Genomic DNA, 22,786 nt, shown 5'->3' on the forward strand with positions numbered 1-22,786 from the left:
CCTGAAATGATTATAATAAAATATACTTTATTTTAGTATTGCAAGTGTGAAGAACACATTCACAAAATAAATGCATAAAAAATATACTAAAAAATGATGATAAGAAGAGTCTTTTTTTATTATGATGTTCCGTGAGTAGGTGTCGGGGTGACACCGTGTAGTGAGCGCTTGTTGCTTTGTTACGGAGCACCTCACAAGGGCACAGACTGACAGACGTCTGGGTGGGCGGAGTCTGAGAGGTAATGGTGGGGAATGTTTGTGTGTGGGACCAGAGTTGCTCATTAATAAAGTCAATTGAAACTGCAGGTTCCACAGGGTCGGGATATAGAGGGTCAGAAATAGCCTGGAGAGAGAAGGATCTCACGGTCAGCCATGTTTACATCGGCCCTATTTTGTGTTCGGGGATGGCACACGGGAACTTAGACATTTATGAATGGATTCAGAATGGTTCGCGTCCGAATCCCGATTCTCGGTGGCAATATTTGTGGGCAAATGTGAACGTTGTGTGGTGCCGCACATGATTCATCTCAAAGAGGGGGAAAGGAATATGATGGAGACTTTTGTGGGGAGTGATTGGTGGAATTTTCAGGAAAGTCTCTCGGATGTGCGGATTGGTTGAAATTGCGGTAATTGCTTCCTGGAGGGAAACACTCCAAAAAACACCTGTGTTTAAAGCACTGCTTTATCCTGGAGGAGAAAGTGTTTCTGCCTACCCGCATCACAGTAACCCACCTGTCTGCAATGTTCCCTCTACGCTGCGCACGCGCATTTGCACACAGCTGATACGATCTCAGCGCACAAAAATATCTACGCTGCGCAACAAAAATTCATCCTGAATTGAATAGAAATTACCGCAGTTTCTGGACGGCAGGGCTTCTGACACCGCTACATACACAATGGGGCGAACTGCAACTAGAAGAGCTGCTATTTGAAGTGAACTATTGGAGCTGGCGGATGTTTAAGAGCTGATTCCTCTTAAAGACACTCGTGATTGGTCAAAATGTGCGCATGCACTGAGCCAATTGGGCGGCGGAGTTACGCACAGGAGAGAGAATCGTTGCAGCGCAGGTTTCAGACTACAATAGACTACACGTTACTCAGGTGAGGAAATTAACAGTGTAGTCAGTCAAAGAAACCTGTTCCTTCTTCATTTTAGCCTGATCCACACAGGCTCAATGTTCCATGAGCAGCGGTCACAGAATACGGTGGCCTCCAGTGGACAAAATTATATATATATATATATATATATATATATATATATATATATATATATATATATATATTTATGACCGCTCACAGAGTTTGTGTTTGCTCAGACGCATGAAAAATCTGTCGGTGGTCATAATCTTATTCTTGTTTGTTGAATACAGCTCTCATTGGAGGCATGCAGCGGACGTGTTCATTTGGCTGTTCCGTTTCAATTGGGCCACTTTAGTTGGGGAAAATAAAACCAAATAAAAAGTGAGTCCGTAAAGCCTTGCATTATTTATTTGCCATCCGCAGCGTTGGTTATTCAGAGTCAGCCGCTGCACGTAAACCTCCATGTAGCAACAATCATCCGGGATTAGGAGCATAAAAACAACAGATTTATTTGATTTTAGTGTGGCAGAATGTTTTGAGTCGTAATTGTGAGTGGAAAAATAGAAGAGAAAGTGTGTCTTTATGCCCAGTTTTTAGTGGTAATAAAGCAAAGTAGTACAACCAGATACAAAGTTATCTTAGCATCAAATTGGTAAACACATCAGGAAGCGTTCTTTAGTTTGTGGGGGATATATTTTACATGAAGTCGTTCCAGCTTGGAAAATGGTGTGAGCTGATTTATACCACCAGAATATTTTTGCAGTGGCAGTAATTTATTAATGAGAAACCTTGCCACATCGGAGATGTGTGCGGCCTCCTCTGATGAAGTAGCGAACCAGCTTTCGAGATCAAAAGCTGTTCGACAGAATTATTAGATCTCAGTCAGAACCCATCACGGCGCCGATTCTGAATGATGATTTCCACTCGGAAGTGTTTGGGACTGCTGAATGATGCATGCCCGGCCGCTCGCTCTGCGGGGACAGTTCCAGTCAAATCCAGCGACTTTCCTGCGTGAGGAGTTTGGCGTAAGCTGCAAGTCATTAGCAATATCTGGTTAGAAACGAGCTGACACATCAATAAGAGCAAAGTGGGAAACAAAAACAACAACAACCACAGCGGCATCGATCACTCTGCAGCAGCGCTGGGGTGGCGGGGAAAACTCACAGTAGCCATCCAGGAAATAGTATTTCAGTCTTCATTACGCTTTCTAACCAGAAAGACGGCTCATCTAAGAGCCATCAGGCCGCAGAAGAAAATGGAGCGAATGCAGATAAACGATGATGGAGAGGGAGGAAACTAGGGCTGAAATATGGAAAGAAAGGTTATGGCAAGAGTAAAGAGTGAGAAGAGAAGGAGGGGAGGAAATATATGTCTGGCTGTGAAGGGTGGGTGTAATGGTGTGGGTTTCCTTTATGGCTGTCCCCGGTGTTGTGAGAAGAGGCATTCTGAATATATATATTTATATAGAAAAGCACATCCTATTTCGAGTCGCATGTGCTGTCGCACAGCGGACGCACACACACAAATAGCCATGGCGGGTAATGACCAGCAGCAGAAAATGCTCCGGGCGTCCTATTATCTGGCCTCTCTGTTGCCATAATGATCGTGAGATTCAAGAAGCTGCATGCTTGTATGCTTGAAGCAGGTTGGACACAGGCGTGCTCGAGTAATGCAATCACTCTCACCATGCCGGGCTTTTAACGCAGCACAAGGGACCACGTGTACACATCGTGTCCCAGCAGCGATGCCATAGCTGCTACCAACCGCAGGAACAACAACAGCACTGCCTGTTGCACAAAGCAGTGGGCGCTGTAGGAGCCTAATGGCCCGTATGAATGGCTCATACAGTATGTACGATGAAGGGAAGACATTCAACGGACTGAAAACATCCATTAAAGAAGAACAAAACTGCTTTCATCTGGTCAGGAGACATGCATGAGGGACAACACATTTAATAAGGGATTTAAAGCTCAGGGAAATGACATCTCGCAGATGCCACTGTGCTAAAAAGTGGCTGAAAGACATTAAGTTTGTGTTGCATTGAATTACTGTACAACGTCCCCTGACATGAAATTTGTCTAAAAATGAGGTTAAAATTTGAAGCACATGAACCATTTAGCATTGATCTCCATGTGTATTTTTACTTTTTACTGAAAGGGGTTTTACAATGCAGTTAATTGACAAAATGACAGTCAGTTATTTTTCGACTATTTTGTATCATCACCACTCGGTAATATTGTTTAGACAACATGAAAAGTCAATGAACAAAGTGCCAACTAAAAGCTTCCACACACGTGGAAAAAGTCCTTGTTTTTGCTCATTATGTCTCCCATGTTTGTTCTGCTTCTGTCTGCTTCTATTTTCATTTCAGAACATCCTGCTTTGTGTATGTGTCCTTCCTGGCGTGGTGACTCAGACTTTGTAGGGAGTGAACCCATGAATGACAGGAAGATTTTGTATGGTTATTACTATTCACTCTGTAAAATGTATTTTTTTTATTTTGGCTCTGGAATGTTTCATGTTTCATTTTCATCCTACCTATAGCTTAGCACGACACAGATTATAATAATTACTTTTGAAAACATCTGGTCAAATAAAATAAAATAAAATAAAATAAAATAAAATAAAATCCAATTGAGACAAACCAGTCTACTAGCTATAATAAACTATTATACACAAAAATCAACTTCATAATCCAACTTTCATTTATTAAACACAAAAAAAATCCACACACCAGAGATTGAACGGCAGCCCATTAAAACTTATGAATAAATAACTAAATGGCCAGTTCTCACTTTCAAACGGCTGTGTTTGAATTGAACTATTTGCAGTATTAGTACTTTCGAACTCCTGGGAGAAAACAACACACTGATGCCACTACGTGCTAATACTAGCGGACGCATTATGACGAATAGGCGCTGTGATTCCAGTTAGGCTGAGTGGTGATTAAATCTTCATTACAGCTTCTGGTCAGCCTTGCTCTACATAGATGGCAGAGGACCTCCATTCCTCTTCATTCTGGAGGAAGCGTGTGACTGAATCAGGACATCCGCGCCGACAAACAAATGACTGCGCCGTGAAGAATGCCAAAATAATGCGCGCCATCCTTCACCTCTTTTAAACGCACAGAGAATCGATCAGACACTTCCACCAACACTTGCGCTGAAATCACTAAATAATACATGCGCGTTCATCCATAATTCACCCAGCACAATTAGTGAAACGGCACAATGCTGCCTGTTTCATGACAACCAGTCCCCGAGTGACGCTTAGTGCAGCCTCACACACGTGTCATGTTCCCGCACATCACCGCATCATGTTTTACATATTTTATTTCTGTGTACTTCCATGCAGAGCAGCCGACTATGATGGAGAGACACGTTTGTGTGAGTTGCAGTAGCAAAATTGTACTAAAGACAGTGATATTTGTCCATTTTAAAGTTTGGTTTTGTTGTACTTTATAACATAAAAGATGTTGATTTAAACGGGTGAGCATGTTTTAACAGGGTTTATATGAATGAATGAACATTAATGTGATGAATTATATTCAAACTTCAAGTCTATGATGAGTGATGATATCAAACAATGAGAACACATCTTAAAAATGTTTTTTTCTCTCATTATTATATTATAATTTGTCAAACCATAATGCCGTATTTTCTTCCCATTTTACTGTAAAATGAATGAAAACAATTCACCTAGTTATTAACGGCTCAGTATACTTACATATTTTTCTGTTTATGATTTTCTGTCTCGCACTTTTCACTTGTATATTAGGGCACACGACTTGTGCTGGACTTACCCGCTTCACATCTTTTCCAAACGTCTCACTGTAGCTGGTGCCAAGAATCTCAAATTGCACATGAGAATTTGAGCCTTCAGCACGGAAGTCCATCAATCCTGTTAGTCCGCTGATCCGTCCCTGTAGCAGCAGCAGAAAATAGTTTCAGTGTGAAATGTCACAGCATCGGAGGAGCTCTATTGATGGTAGTGTTTGATTCCTGGGTGTGTGTGTGTGTGTGTGTGTGGGCGGAAAGAAAAAACAACTGCCTGCAGGTACTGCACACACATCATGGTTTGAAATTAATTGCTAGAGTTAATTATTTAAGAAAATTCAGCCGGTTTTCATGCAAAACTCCAAACTGAAGTTTTTCCCAAGTTACAAATTCCTATGTTTAAATACATAAATATTTGAACTTCATGTGCAGACTTTATTTTAATAACAGCTTTCTTTTCCAATGGCAGGATGAAACAATGTCTCCCTAAAGAATCATGCTGAATTTTATTGTTGCATTTACCCAAATTCTGTTCCATTGGGTCATTTAAAAATTAATATAATGTTATAAATGATGTAAAATGGAGTGTTTGTGAAGAAAAAATCTTTGTTAAACACGACTAATTATTCCTTGGCAAAATAGAATATGTAGATAATGTTGAATGGAGTTCGGTCACACTGAACATTAGGGAGAATTTATTACCCTAAATAAACTACTCATTCATACGTCAGTGTATTAGCCAGTTATTAATCATTACAAAGTACTGAGTAGTGTCTAGTTCAGACTGACTGGATTTTAGCTTGGTATAGTGAGCGAAAGTTTACACTAAACTACACCGTATTTACTAAGTATTAACCGTAAATAGTCAAGTCATTAGCTTATTAATACTTAACGTGTTCCCCATTTGAAAGAGTCAGTGAATTTTGCACAAGCCTGTATTTCCATTTCTAAAATCACTGATGTAGACGTGAGGATAACATGAGCAGGATTCACAGAGAACAAAAATGCTCTCAGTGGAGTCGATTTACCTTCTGAATGGTGTCCAGCATTGACCATCCACCGTTCCACGGCTTGGTGGACTTCCTCATACAGTTGAGGCTGGCCATGCTGTGCCACTTTCTATCCTCCAGCTTCCTGTAGAAAGCGTTCGCCAGCATCAGGACGCTGTCGTACAGGTAGAGGTTGGACACCTGTCGGGAGCGCAGAGAAGGAAGAAAATGCCATATTTACATTTCACACAATGGCGTACGAACGGACAGTATTCTGAATGAGAATAAAAAGCTCCAAACATCAAGGAACAGTGAAATTCAAAAGTGTTCGCGGAGGGAGATGGTGGGTGAGTTTTGGGTGGTGGAGTGTGGAGGGGACTTGTCAAAAATTGTTACATTGTTGGGCGGAATACGTGGTATTTTCATTCTTTGGGACAATGATTGGGCTGCCTTACACACCACAGGTCTTTTAGGTTTGGAGAATGGATTCTTTCAAAGATTTGTGACTACAGCGAGAAGGCGGACAGACAGTGTTCTGAAAAGGAACATGCAGCCAGAGTAACATCTTTTACATGTCACATTTGATTTCATAAATGAATCAGACTGTTGAAGAATTACGTATGCAGAATGGTGAGACGGCATTTTGCTTCAGATTGAGACTAAAGCATGGCGAGTAAAATACAGCAGTGTTAATAATAAGACATCAGATCTTGAATGATTTTATGATCATAAAACCATCATTGAAACTCATGGAACTCAACATGGCCCTTGTTGTTGTTGTCACCGTACAGTATGACTTTGCAAAATGTTTGTGGGAGGAGCAGAAGAAGTCCTTACTGAGATTGAATGACTGGAAACTGTCTGCAATTGTCTTGTATTGAACTTGCTGAATTATTGAGAACCACTTCACCGTGCGCCATCGATGAATTGTGAAGCGTTTGCAGACATAGCCTGGAGTCAACAACATTCTCACTCCCAAGGCGTCAGTTCGCAACTGTTTAGTGAGTGATGGAGCCGTTTGCCTTCCGCGTTGCATGTTGATTCATTGGGCTTTCAAATCAGGCACATTCCACAACATACACAGACGCCATGCACAATGCGTCATAGCAAGTCCAAGATAAGGGTTAAGCCATGAGGTGGCAATCCTTTTACACAGTATACGTTTGGCTCACTTGGCATGTATTGCCCCTAAAACCATCATCATGTGCTTTAGTAAGCCACAGAAGATACTACATATATGCTACAATGTATATGAAAGTGCTATGCTGATCTCACTGAAAGAAAAAAAAATGCTGTGTACTAGTGATGAGGTTTCATGAAACAGTGTCCTGAGACCACCAGATGGCAGTGTCTGCTGTAGAATGTTTGGACTTGAAGACGTCATTCAATGACAACTCACATCATTTCTAAACCAAGAGCGCCATCTAGTGGCACTGTTTCATCAACCCCGCAACACTGTTTCATGATACCTCGTCTACTGATCACTGGTGAGTACTATGCAGATCCACCGCATAGTGGTGTCCTGTCTGTCTGTCTATAAATAAAGACATAAACAAAGACTATTAACCACTGATATTACGTCACACTGTTCCTTGCTTCATCCCATGTTATAAAAAAAAACAAGTAGACGAGCAGTAGATGTGAGTCTGCCCTTGAATCTGTACATTCCCCAGGTAGAGCTATATCGGGTCATTAATATTCAAGCTCATCCATGCTGCTCATAATTACCCTTTCATGAGATTTTAATCCATATTCAGCGGCATACCAATCAGTTAATCATGGCATTCATGTAGGCGCATGGCTGTCCATACTGTGGGACTGTGGCTGCTCCAGCACGGCAGCTAAAGGTGCGATAATGTACGTGATAAAGAACGCATCATGCTTGTTAGTCGTGAATCAGCAGGCTCATGAAAACAGCCGTCAAGTGCAACAACACTTCTGCTGTGGTTCAATTCTTCTCCACTTCAGTTGGAAAGAAAGTTTTGGTGATACATGTGTTTTAATGCAATGTATTATTCATTTGTTTTCCGCTCGGGAGGATACTATTTTCCGCATTCATCTTCCTCGCTCACTATTGTTTCTGCTTTCTTCTCTTTATTTCACTTGATCTCAACATCTTTCTTTCCCACAGATCTGCCTTTTGAAACTCACCGTTTCTTTCTCCCTTTGTGGCATTCGTCCTTCCTTTTTCTGCTCTTTTTAAATGACCTTCTTGCTTTCTTTCCCTCCTTATTCACTGTCTAATGAAAGTGTTTCAGAACTATACAACCTAACCACAAGTGACCGTCAACTGCTCAGTCACAAAATAGAATAAACGTTATAAAAGAAATAAATAAAATAAAAATGAAAATTGTCGGTTTCTTTTCTGTTTCAGACACAAACACAAGTGAGTAACCAGGCCAATTTGGAAAGGAAATTTTAATACTTTTTTTCTCTCCAAAATTCTGGCTACAAAAATAAATACAGTACAATTTGGACTCAAATGAGTCACAAATGTAACACCACTGGACACTGGCACATAAAGTCCCAACTTCCGTCATGACCGTAGAAAATGAATATTCTGTGTCTCCGTCTTTCCTTGTCATCACTTCATTCTTCAAAGTGAACCTCCAATGACAAGATACAAGGTTCCAAATATCATTTTGTTCTCCAGACTGAAAGATAATTGCCAGCGATTGGTTCACAGAGGGAGTTTTCATTTTCAGCGAAACTGCAAAGGCACATGAGTCATTTAGTATCTTGGAGAAGCTGAACTCCGTAGCAGGAAGCCTGTTCTAATTTTGGAGGAATAAAACACAGAAGAGTGATGAGCACACTTTTCAAGATCAAGGAAGGAAGGCGGTGGAACATTGTGGTTTCTGAATTCTGCACAAAGATCCAGGCTCTCGCATTCAGTTACTTTATTTAAGTGGCCAGTGGGGAATATTAAAGTATTGAAACAGGAAGGTAGTTCTTCTTATCAGGTACATTTTGTATTGTCATTTATATAAAAAAAAAAACAATGATAACAAAGATGACTAATTCAGTACAGAACATTTGCGAAGCTCATCCTTCGGTGACGCTGATGGATCTGCTGCCAGTTATGAGTGCTTTGTGTGACAAGCTGATTGAATATTCTCCACATGAAATATGCTGATGTTCTGCAGAGATCTGCCAGATAGTCACATGCTTCCCTTGGAGGAATTGCAGTTGCCAGATGGCGTACCTTAACTAGTAGTATTGGGGGAGATATGTCGGCTTGCATTTTCTCACAGCATAATTGGGTTGCTGTAACAAAAGAAGATTTCAGGACACAGGAGTGACACAGTCTGCGCAGCTATGCAGACTACATTGTGGAGAATAAAGGCTGAGGGCTACTTTGCTATATTAAAGTTTGAAGGTGAATGCATGGTCATTGCGTTGGTTTATAGTTATGAGAGAGTTCTGAATGCTGATATTACACTTTTGACTGCAAACTACATGGTAAAACATGAACTAAGGGCAGGTTTCAGGATGGATATTTACATGAAAGTGCAGTCTGTGAGGGAAACGAAAAGCAATAGCAAGGTCTGTCTTAAGCACATGATGTGAAGTAACCCAGTGTCGTCACGAGTGGATGAGGCTTCATGACACAGTATCGATGGGTTGATATTCAGAGGCCACTAAATGGTACTGTCTGCAGTAAAATGTTTGGACTACTACCTCGATGAAACCTAGCATGACTTGCAAGTGTTGCGTCTAGTGGCCTCTGAAAATTAGAACACAGTTTGCAAGGACCATGCAAAGCTGTTTCATGATACCTCATCTACCCATCATCCACCTCCCCCTGCCTCTGCGCCGAGTCAAAGAAGTGATGCGTTCACATGATGTTCTCATGACTGTTTATGTCAATCTGTTAGAAAAACGAATATGAATATGAATAGATTTCAAATCGCTGCTCTGTTAATAATGGGATGGATAATATTGTTGTTATTGTGTCGTGCAACTCTGGTCTGTAACGCTACGGTTAGCAAAAGGATGGAGCAATTGAGTTGTTGCTCTCAAGAATATTTGAAATGCTGAAAGCAATAATATTGGTTAAAAGTAATACTACTAATAATAAAAATCATAGCGTGGGTGTCAATATGTGCTTCTCTTTTCTAGCCCATGCATTCCCCCCACAGTGCTCGACTATTTCCAGGAAAGACGCACAACCCATCGGCACATGCCGCCAGGAAAAGGACACCCCAGACTGGCAGTCTAGACAATATATCGAACTATTGACACTACAGTTTCAACACACCAACACTCCTGTGGAGTCAAACGCAGACTATTGTCAAGTCGACATTTGTGTCCTCGAGCGACATTTCCTTTTGTGGCATATTCTTCGGGTAAAGCCACAGGGTGGCGATTCTTTAGGTTTAACTTTTGAAGTTCAATTCCATGTCCATGTTTGACAGCGGACCTCATGTGACCCAGAGCTTCACTCACAGAGAGTACTGCACCTGCATCGCCACATGAAGTACCAACATTCATCGCAAATCCCAACCATTCTTCTTCACTGTCACACTTGCCTCTTCCTCAGCATCAACACGGAAGGCTGACTTCTGTGTCAACTTCAGGTGCCAGTGTCCACTTGTCAATTGTCAAAAGTGAGAATGTGGTCATCATTGAATATTCCATTTTCGGAGGGGGGGCTGTGTCGAGTTGTATTCAAACCCACAGCATTTTATTACTACTCCAGTGCACACACAAGACATTGTTACTATTGACATGGCTTTGAATATTCCTGTGCTGAGTTTGTTTATGTCCTCAACTGCTGAGCCATCGATTAAGTGTCTTCGTGTGGCTGAAGTTTCTGCTTCAGGTTCTGGAATTCTTGACTGTAAACCTTTTTTTTTTTGTGATCACGCAAACAGAAATCAAAGAGTGTAGAGCTGAAAATACGAGGTCCGCGTGACGTGATGAAAAAAATCTTCCGAGGCGCAGGCAGTCGATCAGAGAGCACTCGGGGTCATAATATTTCATCAACTTCAACAATAAGCCCGTGAGTGTTTCTTTACCTCCAGGGACTGCAGATAGCCTTCCTGCGGGTCACAGAGCAGGGAGGAGATGCGGTGATTGTTCCTCATACAGCGAACGTTGGTGTCCCTCCACAGCGGGAAGATCTGACGGATGATGGTCATCCTCCCCAGGGAGCTGTGAACCAGCTCCATGATGTCAGCGTCAGTCACCTCCTGAGGATGAGCATGACAAAGTTTTACTCCAAAACAAAATTTGTTCTTTTCGAGAGAGAAATATGACACAGATGTTGAATTACTGTGCTGTTTTCAGGGGGGGGGAATTGAGAAGCAAATTGCGTCGGCTGAATCGAGTAATGTGTAAAATGGCTTATCAGAGGAAACCTCAAGGTGGTACAGTGGAAATGAAGGCGTTTGTTATACGCAATATATTCTGGTACTCCCAGACAGATCAATAACATCTGTAGTGTATTCTTCACTGTGGCAGGCTGAGGTGACCTTTGAACCACCGGTGTGACCTGCTTGTACAAGGGGGTCAGCAACCTGCACCTGCATGGCTCTGATCAATATTTATGAGACGGTGGGCTGCCTGTAAGTCTCCCCAGTTGAGCTGTGGTCAATGCCGCCGCCGACAGCACGTCTCCCGGGGACGACTGTGTTCATATACCACCTGACAGTAAAATAGTGAGGTCGCGGCGGGGTCACAATTTAAGCCGCTCCGCATTGTTATAATCTTTCACCGCACGAGCCGGCAATCCATGCCCCCTATCTGTTTTCCTAATCAGACGTTTTGATCTCTCTTGCATCGACCTCGGCTTTGTTACAGCAGGTCCCCGTCCTCCCTCACTGTTAATTTGTCCCGGTCCTCTTCTCTATTGAGCCTTCATCCTTTCAGTCTAATGGGGTTTTCAATCTCTGATCTCAACATCAGTCTGTGTCTGATGCAAAGCCTCGCTTCATTCCTATTTTACTGTTTAAAAGCCTTTTTAAAATGTGTTTACATCCAATTTGCTTTATTCTTGTTTGTGAAAAAGAATAAATACCAATGTTTTTTTCAGTTTTCAACGTGGAAAACATGATCTTTGTACCCTACTGAAACCAGTGTTGTTTTTGGTCACACTTCTCAATTCCAAAGATGTTTTTAAGAATAAAATAACAAAACATGCCTATGGTTTCTGTGCATGGTCACCTTCACTACACTAAACTCATTTGACCAAGATTAAATATACAGTGGTACCTCAGTTTTAACGTGCGCGAACCGACCCACAACGCGCTTTGTTACTGTGTATAACGCAGCCTCTGTATGCAGACGTGTCCCGTTAGCTACATTTACTGACTGTTTTTTCTTCATATTGAGGTGTAAAACCTTTCCTGTCTCTGCACTGGACCGTGGTAGAGTGTCACAGGGGAGGTGCTCGCTCTCCACACCTCCGAGGCTGGAGCGCTCACTCCAGGGTTTGATGTGCTGTTGTGGGCTGGAGCTGGGACAGGGATGAGGCGAGTCTGGGACAGAGCGTTACTTGGTTTATGACTTTGTCACAGCCAAACTGCACAGAAGCGCACATTCAGAGCTGGACACACACCGGGCACCTCTTCACTTCTGGAGAGACGTCACTCACTCAGCAACCCCTCCCACATGCAGCGGCCACACACATAGAGGAACAGCGCACCTGCAGCAGACACTCTACATTCACTCCAACAAAAGCCTATTTTAAGACCTGGAACGCATTATTTCTTTTTCCATTCATTGTAATGGGAAAAATCGATTCAGATTTCGAACAAATCGCTTCTGGAACGGCCTTCTGGAACGGATTGTGGTTGAGAACCGAGGTACCACTGTACTTTAATAAAGGCTTCAACTGATGCAGTGCACTGTGGGCAACGGCAGGGAAGCACTCCAACATCAGCAGGAGGCAAAAAAGTTCTTTTGGAGATGCCAGCTAAGTTGACAGTCCAGTGACACAAAAGCTCTGCTCTAACGCAACAATTATTTCTTTAACAAACTGATAATAACTGATAATCCACGTCAGTCCATTGCAGCAGCCTCATTTACAATGGTTCACATTGTGGACAACAACAAACTGATGACTCAGCATTAATTTAATATAATGCCATATGAAAATCATATTCCTTCATTCTATATGTTCTGTGAATAAATATCAGTACACACAAGCAGCTCTCCTCCTTTACACAACAAAGGGGCCGAGAAGATGGAGGTGGCTGACCCCTGCTTTTATCAATTCACATAGACTCATCTGTTGCACTGCATTGTGGGACTTTTCAAGGGAGACTCAATTTTTTTGCCATTCAGCATTTCCCATCCAAGTATGAGCTTGTTCATCGTCCTACATTGTCGTCTTTTCCTCATGTCTCCATCGCCAACATTCTTTGTCCAAAACTGTCTTCTCCGTGACTCTGAACCGGGGGTTCTTCAGCTTTTTGATCTTGGGGGGCCCAACTTTCCTTGAACAAATGGCCTGGGGCCCATTCAATAGAACTGAATCATGATTTGTGATTTCATTTGTCATCAATAACCTTATTTAACCTAAGTCCAAAAAGAAGAACAAAAGCAAACTGCTGAGAAAATTGTAAAAATTGAGAAAATTCTGAATAAAATAAATATAATAAAACCAAAAATAAAATAATATATTTCATTTAAGCTTCAAAGAAGATGTAAGTAAAGTGTAAATAAAAGTATCATCATAAAATGTTTTGTTTTTTTTTCAAAACTGCTTCAACAGGTGCCTCCATGACCTGTTTTTACTGTTAGGGGGGAGCAGCATCACTTTATCATTTTCAAGAACTTCTCCATAGTTGGAAACTATCACAGATTTGGAGCTGTCAAGTCAATTTAATGCCACACTACTGCCACCATATGTGGCTAATGTATTAAACTGAGCGTCTCACAACCCAAAGGTTGAAAACAAAAACACTTTTAGGGGCCCTCAATGAGGCGCTCGCAGCCCAACCGTAGGCCCCGGCTCTATGGTTAAGAATCACTGCTCTAAAGCATCTGGCCTCTCTAACTTAGTCTCCATATACTTGTGTCACCACCAGTGAAAACCTGATCATCTTCAACTCGGACACTTCTAACTCTGCTCCCTGTCTTTCCTTCAAGTGACAATGGGCATGTCATGCATAACAATGGTGAGGGCTGAATGTGGCCCACGGGTCATGGGTTTGACATGCTGCCCTTCAGTTTCAGACTTGGTTCACCTGCTGCTTGGGTTTCAGCACTTCAGAACTGTCAGGAAAACCAACAACAAACAAGCAGAATATTAATGGAGCTCAATCACCGCGTGCTTTCCTGATAAATCTCACCAAACGTTTCATACATCACACAAGCTGGCATTTCCAACAAATCTCTGCCTGACAACTCCGGTTGGCACTAACATTTTAATACACATTTTGAGCGAGTCTGACAGCACCTCAACTTCATCATCCTGAACCCGACTGCAGTGATTGGTGGGTTGTGAGTTTTAATTTGCCATAGTTCAGTTTTCAATGAGGGCGATTAATTTTTGGGCACGGTACACACACAAAAAGGGATTTTGTATGTGATTTATGCATGCAAAACACAAAGAATATACAGATAAAGAAGACAAAATTCTGAATGTTCCATGAATGAATTAATGAATGTTTGTTAAGAATGTATCTATACTTAAGGAATAATGTCATCTTCAAAACAATAAAACATCTTGACTACTATTCTTGCACCATATTGCACGATATACATCTTACTTTAAAACACTTCGGTAAATTGACAGTTACTTGAAGCACTCATCTAAAATGCATAATGGTCAGGACTGTGGCCTCTCTGCAAGAAGGCTCCGGGTTCGAATTCACCACTTTCTGGGTGGAGTTTGCCTGTTCTCTGGGTACTCCAGTTTCCCCCTCTCTCCCATCGACCTGGCTCCAGCACAACACCGAACAGGACTAAGCGGTGGTTAACTGAGGATGTATGATACACTATAAATGTGATATTTTTCCACATTTTTTTCAACATTTTCCTCCTTATTTTTGGTGGATGCAGACAAGTGGCCTTCAACCTCTCCTAGTTCCTTCACACTACAGTGCTCCACCACCAATGTCCTGTCGAGAGGCTTCGCCCTGGAGAAGTGCCATGTCCATAGATGGCTCGGATGGTATATGTAAATATGTAAAAAAAAACCAAATAAACAAAAAAAAAAAATAAAGAAAAAAAAAAAATAAATAAAATAAATATATATATATATATATATATATATATATATATATATATATATATATATAGACTAAAATTGAATCAGTACGACTAGATTTATGCAGCAACATTGATCCCTGTGCACTGATTTAAATACACCGTCGTCTTCAGTGGCGTCATCATCAAAGACACTTCCATTACAGCACTGAAGTGTGGAGTGTTCCACGTGTAGACCACGTCACATGAATCTTGCAGCCTCTCACCTTTTTTTTTCTTTTTTTTTCCTTTTTTTTATGATTCCTGACAGGCGTCCTGATGAAGCAGCCTGAATATTCATGAGTTGCCACAGTACATTTATCAGATAAATTATGCCGCATGGTTCAGCGAGTCCAACCCTCTTGTCCAAGCTAATGAGTCCCAATGCCAGCGAGTCCGAGGCGTCTGCTGCAATCACTGCTGACGTTTGTGTCGTGAGCCGACCCACGACCGGCCGACGTGGCGTTATTGATGAAGTGAACATGCCCTGACCCTCGACTGGATAATCGGTGAAGCGGCTTGAATACACTTATATTACTGGTGTGAAGCGGAAGACTGGAAATTCTGGTGTTGGGTCTGTTTACTCAGACAGGACCGAGGAGGAGCCACATGATTCTTGTGTCACCCTCGGTCGGTGACCTTGGACCTTAAGTGGAGAGGCAGGGCAGAGACAATGCAAATCAGATCATGCGAGGAGAGAGTCTGGTTCTCAGACGGGCGCCCATAAATATTTATCGAACCCCAAACACGGCCAAGGAGGTCTCACGCCTGCTCTTCTATTTAGTCCAAAACAGGAGCAGGGGGAATCCTGGCCCATTAAAAGTCCCTTTATTATTCATTCAGTCAGTTCCTGCCTCACTCCCAGATTCCGGAAATGCAGGGACATAAGTTTTATGGTGCAATCCTTGTGTTTGCCAACATTCAAGTAAGTGTGCCGAGAGTAGCAGCGGTGAATTTTGGAGCAGGTATGAAGTGCTCCGTGACGGCACTTGATGGAGCGGTGAGTCTGTTTACCAAAAGAGAAGGTGCGGACACCAGCGACGTGTCGCTGAGTTTTCATGACACAGTATTAAAACGTTGGTGAGGTTTCATGAAACAGTGTCGTGATTTTCAGAGGCCACCAGATGGCACTGTCTGCTGTAAAATGTTTGGACTTGAAGAACTCATTCAATGAACCCTCATATCATTTCTAAACTAAGAGCACCATCTAGTGGCCTGAGAAAATCAACCCTGCAGCACTGTTCCATGATACCACTCCGAACCATCACGAGGCAATAGCATCGCTGGTGTATGCACGGCGTTGGATTCATGAAGTGTTTCTATACTGGACTTTTATAGAGCAGCGCCTGAGTTGTTGATAATTTCTACAGTGAGTTATGTGGAAAACACCCCACGGCGGACTGAAACACAAACCTTTTGACTGACCTGAGGATTTGAATAAAGCCAGTTCACAGGGCTTTTTTATACTGTATTGAATGTTAATGGATGGCCATAAGACTAAGTTTTAAGGTCAGTGTTATTAAATGAACAAATGCTAATTTCACTCGACTAAAAGAGCAGACCACTGTACAATGAAGGCCAGTGAAAAGAGCTGTATAAACTAGACTATATTGCACATAGTAAAGTACACAGATGGAAAAAAAAGATCAGCAACTGAACTGTAACCGAATAAATTGAATTATTTTGAAACTATCATGTATTCAAATCTTACAACACAAGCTGTAAGAGTAGCACTGTTATGTTAAAGGGCCACATACTGCAGACACCTCCGGTTTATTTCTCGACAGTCATTTTACTTATGAATAAGACCCTTCCACTGCAGTTGAAGTAGAAACAAATATAAGAACTCATCCTATTCTGTGACGTCGGAAGGCATCTAGTGCAGGTATACAGCTCCTCCGAGGGATTCTTCTGTGTCATTGAGGCGGTGAACCGCAGACCATGTTTCAATGACAGTTGACAACCACGGACATTAATCAAATCACGCCGAGCTGACAGGTAAAATTATCCTCTTTGTGCTGCTCAGTCAGTGTTATTAATCTCTGGCTTCAAATAAATAATAAAATACTAACCGTAATCAAGGCTGCGATGTAAATTGGGTGTAGGATGCAGTCATGTGAGTCACAGCTAAAAATGAGCATGTGACATTTAAGTGCGAGTTTATGGAAACTGTTCCAGCGTCCTGCCGCGCAAAAGGAACACCTTGTAACTCAGATGTGACCCAGATGAATCATGTTTAAAAAAAAAAACATCAAGGATCAAATGTCAAACCTGGTGGCGGGTGAAATTACTTAAGGAGCAATTAAATCCACTGAGATGTCTGTTCTTCTTTTATAGGAACGGCGGACGCTCCACCTCTTTGGCTGGTTAGTCAGCGACAAAGATGCCAGGAGATTTGAATCTGGTGTTTGTTTGGAACCCAACAGCTCAAACCATAGCTAACTTCTGACTGAGAGACAACAACAGAGGCAAGATGAAACATCAGTTCAAGTCTATTTTGAAATTCACAAACACGTCATTGTTTGGCCGTTGATGCTGCACAAGCTGTTTTATAGAAGGCAGACAAAAGTCAACAATTAGTCTGGAAAATAAATTTTGTTGCAGATGAAAGGGAGTCCAGAGCAAGATAGGGAGGTATTTAAACAAATAAAGAAAGAAACAAGCATAAAAGGATGAAAGAAAGAAAGGGAGGGACGAAGAAAGGAAGGAAGGGAAAGAGAGAAGGGGAGGAAGAAAAATGGGGGAAGAGAAAAAGAAAGAAACAAAGAAAGAAATAATGAAAGAAGGAAGGACAAACAAAAAAAAGGAAAAACAAAGGATTAAAAATAATGGAAGACAGAAATGAGTGAAGAAACAAAGACGGGAAGAAATGAAGAGTGAAGAAAGAAAGAATGAAAGAAGGAAGGAAAGAAAGGACAAAGAAAGGAAAAACAAAGGATTAAAAAAGAAACATTAAAAAAGAAACATGGCAGGAAGAAATGAAGAGAAGAGAGAAAGAAAAAAGGAAAGGACATAACAAAGGGAGAATTAAAAAAGAAACACACAAACAAACAAGGGAATAAAAAAGAAAGAAAGAAATGCCGACCACCCCAAACAGAGATGAAAGAAAACATTGACTGATTCTGATTTCTAAATATTGTTGTAGATGAAAGATGGGGAAACAAAGACGGGAAAGATGAATGAATGAGGCAAAAAAGAAATGACGAAACAAAGATGAAATGAAACACTGAACAGGCCGCAGATTCTGATTTCCCCATCATAAACTGCATAATAAACAAATAGAAAATTGAGTTTGACCGGCTTGGTCTCATGAGGTTGCGGAATTTTTCTTTCAAACATACGTCACTCCAAAATCTTGGTTCTTATGGTATCTGTGAATCTTTGATGTCAATTCTATAGGACAACTTTCTACGTGCCCAAGAGGCTATTTTCAGGAAAAGAAAATAATAATAAAATGAAAAAAAAATCACGATACCGTTGGTTAGTTAGTTGGCTAGCTTGATTCGGTTACTGAACTGATGTAGTCTCAGGCGAAAAACATCATATTTCTATCATCAAACTCACCCAAATATGACTTTTTCAGGTGAATGTTTGCCAGACTTGAGCAAGAATGTCAATCACGGTGTGGCTTTAAGTGTTTTCTGACAGATGGGGAGGTTTGATGTCTCCATACAGCAAGCCTTGACTCCAGGTTGACAGGCATGGATGACCTTGAAGAATTAGGGAATAGGTAGGCGGGGCCAAACTTCAAACTCTTGTGTTTTAGCTGAGACAGGAAGAGACCTTTTTGTGTGTAAAGGGAGAAGGGAAAATAGCACTCGGATGTTTTCATCTCCCCAAAAAACAAGCAAATACTTCACATCCATCAACCACTCTTTCAAGAATCCACATTACCCACATGAAGAAACAAAAACACCCCCCAAAAAAACCCCCACATCTAACAACGTCAAGAATTTCAAATCACTTCTTTTTACCCTTTTTTTCTGATTGAATACAAGTCAGTCAACATTTATCTGAAAGCAAAAGGGCAAACCGCCACTTGAATGCCACACTCACCAATCCTCGCCCCCCATTTTTCTGAAACATACTACAATGAAATATGTCTAGCTAAATCAGAAAACTGCTGAAGTTCACTGCAGGTTACGGCACAGAATATCAAGTGAAGGTTTTCAAAACAGACTAGTGTCTACTGTGAGCAACAGTAATTATACTGTAAATGCTCCGAAGATTGTATCCAGCTGACACGATGCGTCACCATGTTAGTTGATGTGAGCTTTGATTTGTTTGTCGTGTCCTGTGCAAATGAAATAGACGTCCACGCAACACGCCACACATCGGGGAGTTTTTTAATCGAAGTGGGAAGTGTGGCGCTGGAGTCTGTGGCAAGCCTCATTTGCATGAGAGTTGGCAGCCCTTTAAAAACCCGCAATGCACTGAACCTGCAGAAGGTGAACCGCAACATGAGGAGGGACCCCGTATATATCAAACTCCGCCCCATCATTAAGGTAGTCGGTGACTGATGGACGTCAGTTGCAGCCATAATGTGTGTCCAACACCTTGTCCGACCAAACAACTGTAACGTTTGAAGCAGGCAGTACATATGTTTGCACACACTGATTTATGAGCCAAACAAACTGATCCATTTTCTGGGTCGTCAACTGCACTTTAACTTCCCTTGATAAAAAAAAAAGTGTCCCGCTTTTGTCACCATAACAGCAAATGAGTGATATGTGTAATATCCTGAAGTTCTTCAGGCAGCTAGCCCAAAGCAGGCCACTTACAAAAATCCAATATTTTAACTCCTCGTAGGTGGCCTCCTGAGCGACCTCCCCTCTGCCCCACCAGGAGCCAGATGCTGCATAGGTGCGTCAAAGGAATGCAATTTTTACTCGGGGTGCTTGATGGGCAGTTACCCAGGACATCAGTCATATCATGGCTGTCCTCCTCTTCACTGTCTGTCACAGCAGGCACGGCCACCTAATCCATCAAGTATTCTGAGGTGACAACGGACTGCCTTTTAGCGGAGAAAAACAACAACAAATCCTCGCAGGAAGCGCCATCCATCTGGGTCTAGTAGACGGTGTCAGACTCTGCTGTGCGGCAACAGCATGCCTTGGTTAAGTGGGCGGTTTAAGCAAACCAGAGAAGTTATCATGTTATTGAGGAGATATTTTTGGGATGCATTTGGCTGTCCAATCTGTGAGGTGGTACGCCACTGTGGGGTTATGGGGCTCAGGCTTCGGACAATTCAAGATTGAAATACAGGTTGAAAGTGAAGAAGCTGGTGTCAGTCATGAGAGGAGAAGAGACTGTTCTTGAAGTGAGAGTTTTCGGTGCTTAATGATTGGAGCCACTCAGGGTGGGATGTCCTGTGTGGGCCACATGGGTCGACTGCGAATCTCCTTGAGACATGCAACTTTTAGAGGGATGGAAAAGGCAAGTCACCTTCCTCTCACTATATAAGAGCCCAATCTGCGAGACCTGAATACCACGCAGTACTGTCAGAGGAGATGGTGTACTCTACTACAGAGGTACACAACATGAATGATTTGCTCTTTTGATCTAGAAAGTACATCTGTTTACGATGTTAGTGTTGTCAGATATGCAAGAATTCTCTTGTTTGTAGCATCATGGACGCATTTGTTTTTATTCCCATCCCATGTGACAAGTACTCTTGCGCTCTTTTTTTTACTTTTACGCGCAGATTCCACTCGAGATGTCCGTCCATGACAAGTCCAGTCATGGTGTCTGCAGACTTGAGTTTGATGGAGTGATGAATAGAGGAGCAGCTGGTGAGGGATCCAAAAAAAATGAGATGGGCTGCTGGACAATGTCTGTCCCTCAGAGAGGTCTTGATAGTGAGTCCTCATGGCAAATACAAGGGACTAGTGCTTGCTATTTGTATTCACAAGCCATGGATGAAGGCCGAGTCAAACAATGTCACACTGAACTGTTTCATGTACTGCAGAACAGGTGGTGCAGATCAATCCACTGGAGTAGATCCAGGTGAAGTTGCTTGGGATATTAAGCACTGCACCCCATAAACCTTTGGCCTACACCGGTGGCTTTGCCTTGATTGTTTCCAGCAAGGCCAAGAGTAAGTTGTTTATAAGCACTCTGGGCTTGCAATGGAGAATGCCCCAGATCTAAGGTGTGAGAGGCGAGGGAGCCTGGGTCAGTGGCTAGCTTACATCAGGGCACATTTAAACAGACATCCCCACATAAACTCTCCAACTCACCTCTGGACAACTAAAAGCAAAACATTATTGCAAATAAAAAATTAAAAAAAACACAGCATGAAGATTCAAGTCGGACACCTGCATTTATTGGAGTTGAATTTCTTTGTAGTGGCTAAATTGTTTGCTTTCATTTTATGGAAGTGAAAGTTTTTTCCTTTCTCAGCACATTCCATCACATGTCTTCCAAAGCTGGCAGAGTTTTAGTACCTCACCCTAAGTACAAAATTATTCAAATTTATGTCAAGCATAATGCATATGGAGAGTAGGTGAAGATGTAAAGAAGTGGCCACGTGGCCATCAGGGGAATTCTAATGGATCTAAATGAGTTTTATTACAGGGAGAAAGTCAGGAGTCCAACCACTCTTTAGCTGGTGAATTGGCCATTATGGTCACATGTAAGGCTCACATACATGGGCAGAATGAACTGACATGAGTTCAGCAGGTTCAGTTCATCCATTAGATTCGGTGACAGCTGGAGTTGCAGATTTGATGGACGATTTAGCTGCTTGACTTTGAAGTGAAATGTTCAAGGTGACATTTGTTTGAAAGGGAGCTAAATGGGTGTCTGATGTGTACGGTGAATATAAGTAAAATGAATATGTAAATAAGACATTTAAAACTCTGTCATTTTAATTGGGTCTAAGGAATGGGAAACAAACCAGCAGCAGAATTTTTATGCTTCTTATTTTTATTCAGTCTTTTTGACAAGATGAAATATGAAATATTAGAATAGAATATTATTTCTGGATTGTTGCAGCAAAACTTCATTATTTTTTTTGTGAACTTTTTGTAGTTCTTTGTAATTTACATATCTAATAATAACAACAACAACAATAGTAATAATAAAAATAATAATAATACATTGATTTGTGTCTTCTTTGTATCTTGATCATCAAGTCCTCTATTATCTAGGAGGTTCTTCGTCCTCCTTAACTTGATATCTCCATCTCCAACATGCTTGGTCCACTATGTTCCATTTCTCTCCTCTTCATGAGTCCAAACCATCGCCACACTTCTTCAGTTCTCCCTAAGATACTCTTCATTCTGATTTCACTCTTTACATTTCAGTTATTTTACACTTAGGCACCTCAAAAATGATCCCTAATAATAATAGACATTTTTCTAAAATATTATGGCATTTATTCCTCAAAGTTTGAATTATATTTTCAGATGAAATATCACTTACTCACAATTTTGACTTTCCATTACAGTGTAACAAATAGTAGATGCCTTTGTATTTTAACAATACTTTCACTTGCATCTCATCTCTCAGCCGGTGACACTTTCATCATCATCCTTCATCTACATCCATCTTGCTCCAGTTCCGACTCACAGTCGGAGCCCAACAACTGCATTCATTGTTCCCACATGTAGCCACTGGAGGAGGATTAGCATATTCACTTATCATGAGGCATGAATGAAAAGTGAGACCTCTGTGTGCAGTCGTGGAAGCTGGCGGGGAGCAGGTGAGTCGACGGAGTGGGTGGGCAAAGGTGACTTTAAT

The 22,786-nt window shown here is 41.6% G+C and overlaps 1 protein-coding gene across 3 annotated transcripts in view; it reads right to left on the minus strand.

The window, feature by feature from the left end:
* The window catches only part of grid1a (glutamate receptor, ionotropic, delta 1a), a 273,218-nt gene that overhangs the window by 39,137 nt on the left and 211,295 nt on the right, over positions 1-22,786 (minus strand). For all 3 annotated transcript variants that reach the window (XM_053876097.1, XM_053876098.1, XM_053876099.1), the window contains exons 7-9: positions 10,867-11,040; positions 5,885-6,046; positions 4,883-5,002 (exon numbers count right to left, since the gene is read on the minus strand). In XM_053876097.1, coding sequence (XP_053732072.1) covers positions 4,883-5,002; positions 5,885-6,046; positions 10,867-11,040 — 456 coding nt within the window. The remainder of the gene's footprint in view (positions 1-4,882; positions 5,003-5,884; positions 6,047-10,866; positions 11,041-22,786) is intronic.

The sequence above is a fragment of the Synchiropus splendidus genome, chromosome 9, assembly GCF_027744825.2.
Source record: "Synchiropus splendidus isolate RoL2022-P1 chromosome 9, RoL_Sspl_1.0, whole genome shotgun sequence".
In the NCBI taxonomy this organism is placed as follows: domain Eukaryota; kingdom Metazoa; phylum Chordata; class Actinopteri; order Syngnathiformes; family Callionymidae; genus Synchiropus; species Synchiropus splendidus.